We start from the raw sequence: 2,923 nt of genomic DNA, 5'->3' as shown, positions 1-2,923 counted from the left end.
GGACGGAGTGAGGAGTAGAACTGGAGCGGAGCGGGAGTAGAACTGGAGCGGAGCGAGGAAGCAGAACTGGAGCGGGCGAGGAGCCAACTGGAGCGGAAGCAGAGGTGTTAGAAGACGAGGCAGGTGACGGAGCGGGCGAGGAGTAGAACTGGGAAGCTGGCGAGGCAGATGGAGCGAGGAGCGTGGGAGCGATGGAGCAAGCGATGGCAGACTGGCTGGCGAGGTGTAGAACTGGAGCGAGGGAGAGCAGACGGAGCCGAGCGAGACGACTGAGCACGAGGAGCAGAATGAGCGGCTAGGAGCGAAGAGCTGGCAGACGACTGGCGGAGCGAGGAGCAGAACTGAGGAGCGGAGCGAGGAGCAGAACTGGAGCGTGGCGCAGGAGCAGAACTGGGAGCGGAGCGAGGTAGTAGAATGGGGAGGCGAGGAGTAGACGGAGCCGAGCAGAGAACTGGAGCGGAGCGGGGCAGATGGAGCAGAGAGAACTGTGAGCGGAGCGAGGTTGTAGAACTGAGGGGCGAGGGGCAGAATAGCGGAAGGGAACTGGGAGCGTGGACGAGGGGGAACTGGAAGCGGAGCGAGGAGCATGAAACGTGGCGAGGGCAGATGAGACGAGGATGGAGCAGAAGGGTGCAGAGCGAATGGCGTTGGCGAGAGTGTAACTGGAGCGGAGCGAGGAGCAGAACTGGAGCGGAGCGAGGAGCAGAACTGGAGCCGGAGCGAGAGCAGAACTGGAGCGGAGCGAGGGAGCAGAACTGGAGCGTGGCGAGGTGTGCAGAACTGGAGCGGAGCGAGGAAGCAAACTGGAGCGGGCGAGGAGCAGAACTTGGAGCGTGGACCGAGGAGCAGAAACTGGAGCGGGAGCGAGGAGCAGAACTGGAGCGGAGCGAGGAGCAGAACTGGAGCGGACGAGGAGCCCAGAAAACTGGAGCGGAGGAGGAGCGAGAACTGGAGCGGAAGCGAGGAGAGAACTGGAGCGGAGCGAGGAGCAGAACGGAAGCGGAGGAGGAGAGAACTGGAGGCGGAGCGAGAGCAGAACTGGAGCGGAGGCGAGGAGCAGAACTGGAGTGGAGCGAGGAGCAGAACTGGACGGGCGAGGAGCAGAACTGTTTGAGCGGTGGCGAGGAGCAGAACTGGAAGCGGAGCGAGGAAGTAGAACTGGAGCGGAGCGAGGTGTAGAACTGGAGCGAGGAGCAGAACTGGAGCGGAGTGAGGAGTAGAACTGGAGCGGAGCGAGGAGCAGAACTGGAGCGGAGCGAGGAGCAGAACTGGAGTGGAGCGAGGAGCAGAACTGGAGCGGGGCGAGGAGCAGAACTGAAGTGGAGCGAGGAGCAGAACTGGAGTGGAGTGAGGTATGGAGTGAGTTTTTCAAATGCTGGAGCGCCAGCCTTCTTGCCCGCTCCAATTTTTGCTCCAGTTGTGCTTACTTCAAAAGCTCAGGGCATGCCCTGCCCAGCATGCATTGTTGGTCTACTTGTGTGCTGCTATAGCCCCTTGATTTAGCTACTGTCATCTAGTATGCTAAATATTTTCAATTAGAAACTAATAAAACACACAGGTGATGAATCAAGTTGACTTACAAAGTTGAGGACCAATAGTAAGAGAGGGTGATGTAGTGTCCACAGCTTAAGAACCATTGTGGATTCTGAAAAGACATGTATCCTGAAATCACGACGATGTACTTACTACCGGTACATGCTAAAATAAATTAAGGAAGAGGGTAGCTAGTCATTGTAGCAAAGTATTTACAAACAAAAAATCAGATCTCTTAACTTAAAAAGTAGGCCATCATTGATTTTGGCCAAATAGGCCAGGCATATTACCTCTTCAAGGAGCTTTCAGTTTTGAGAGGGTAATTTTACCTAAAATCCTTTAGACATTGCTAAATAAATATATAAAAAAATACTACGCAGCCCAGCACAGCCTGGCGAGAGAGTTTAGCATCAACAGTGGCTCTGCAAGAGCTGAGAACATTTTCCGCTGCTGGCCTGCTCTCCAGGCACCATTGCATGAGCTTGAAGCCACAGATTTTGGCCAAATTCATATTTCAAAAAATGAATTCAAAGGCACTCTAGATGGAGCCTAATAAGACATTTATCATTTAATTTGTATTTAATTCAAAGTAAGTCAGAGCCTATAGTGCAATTTATAGATGATAATGATTTAATATAATAAAATGTTTAAAAGCTGAACGCTGTCACTCCCGATCCTCCCCTCCGGCGTTCTACGCTACTACCGGTCCTGGCAACCATCACTACGCACACCTGCGCTTCACCATTAGGCACACCTGGACTCCATTACCTCACTCATTACATCCCCTTTGTCTGGCACTCTCTTAGGTTCATTCCTCAGGCAGTATTGACTATGTGTTTCAGGTCTGTACGCTACTCGTGGTTCTTATTATTGTGTAATTTATTATTAAACTCAACACCTGCACTTGCTTTCCGACTCCAAGCGTATACGTTACAGAGTACTGCCTCAACAAATGGAAGCAGTAGGAAATCAGGACATGTTCCAGATGGCTGACAAACAGGGATAACTACTTTGTTAACACCACGACCAGCTGGCGCAACTGGGAAAGACTATGGAAGAGGTTCTTCAATTTCTCGAACATGCTCGAGAGGCATTGCCTTCATCTAGCGGTGGATACTTGCCACCAATCGACCCAGTGAGCCAGCACACCAGTCCACTCACTATTCCACCCAGGTCAGCGATGCCCGTCCGTCCCTCCTGGATAAATATGATAGAACCCAATATAAATGTCGTGGCTTCTTACTCCAGTGTTCCCTCTATTTTGCGCACCAGATGAGGGCCCCCACCACTGAGGGGTCCAAGGTTGCCACTGTTTTTTCTCTGCTGACTGGGTGGGCATTGGCCATCTGGGAGAGAGGAGCTGGATTTGTATGAGGGGTTCATGGCTCTT

At 52.6% G+C, this 2,923-nt stretch overlaps 1 protein-coding gene across 1 annotated transcript; it reads left to right on the top strand.

The window, feature by feature from the left end:
* The first annotated feature begins 606 nt into the window (after positions 1-606).
* Positions 607-1,179, top strand: LOC139025567 (octapeptide-repeat protein T2-like). Its single transcript, XM_070440704.1, has one exon. The coding sequence runs from the start codon at positions 607-609 to the stop codon at positions 1,177-1,179; it is 573 nt and encodes a 190-aa protein (XP_070296805.1).
* Positions 1,180-2,923: the final 1,744 nt, after the last annotated feature.

Source organism: Salvelinus sp. IW2-2015, unplaced genomic scaffold, assembly GCF_002910315.2.
Source record: "Salvelinus sp. IW2-2015 unplaced genomic scaffold, ASM291031v2 Un_scaffold2868, whole genome shotgun sequence".
NCBI classification, from domain to species: Eukaryota; Metazoa; Chordata; class Actinopteri; order Salmoniformes; family Salmonidae; genus Salvelinus; species Salvelinus sp. IW2-2015.
Note: the sequence above shows the minus strand (reverse complement) of the source record. Positions and strands in the feature narration are given on the sequence as shown.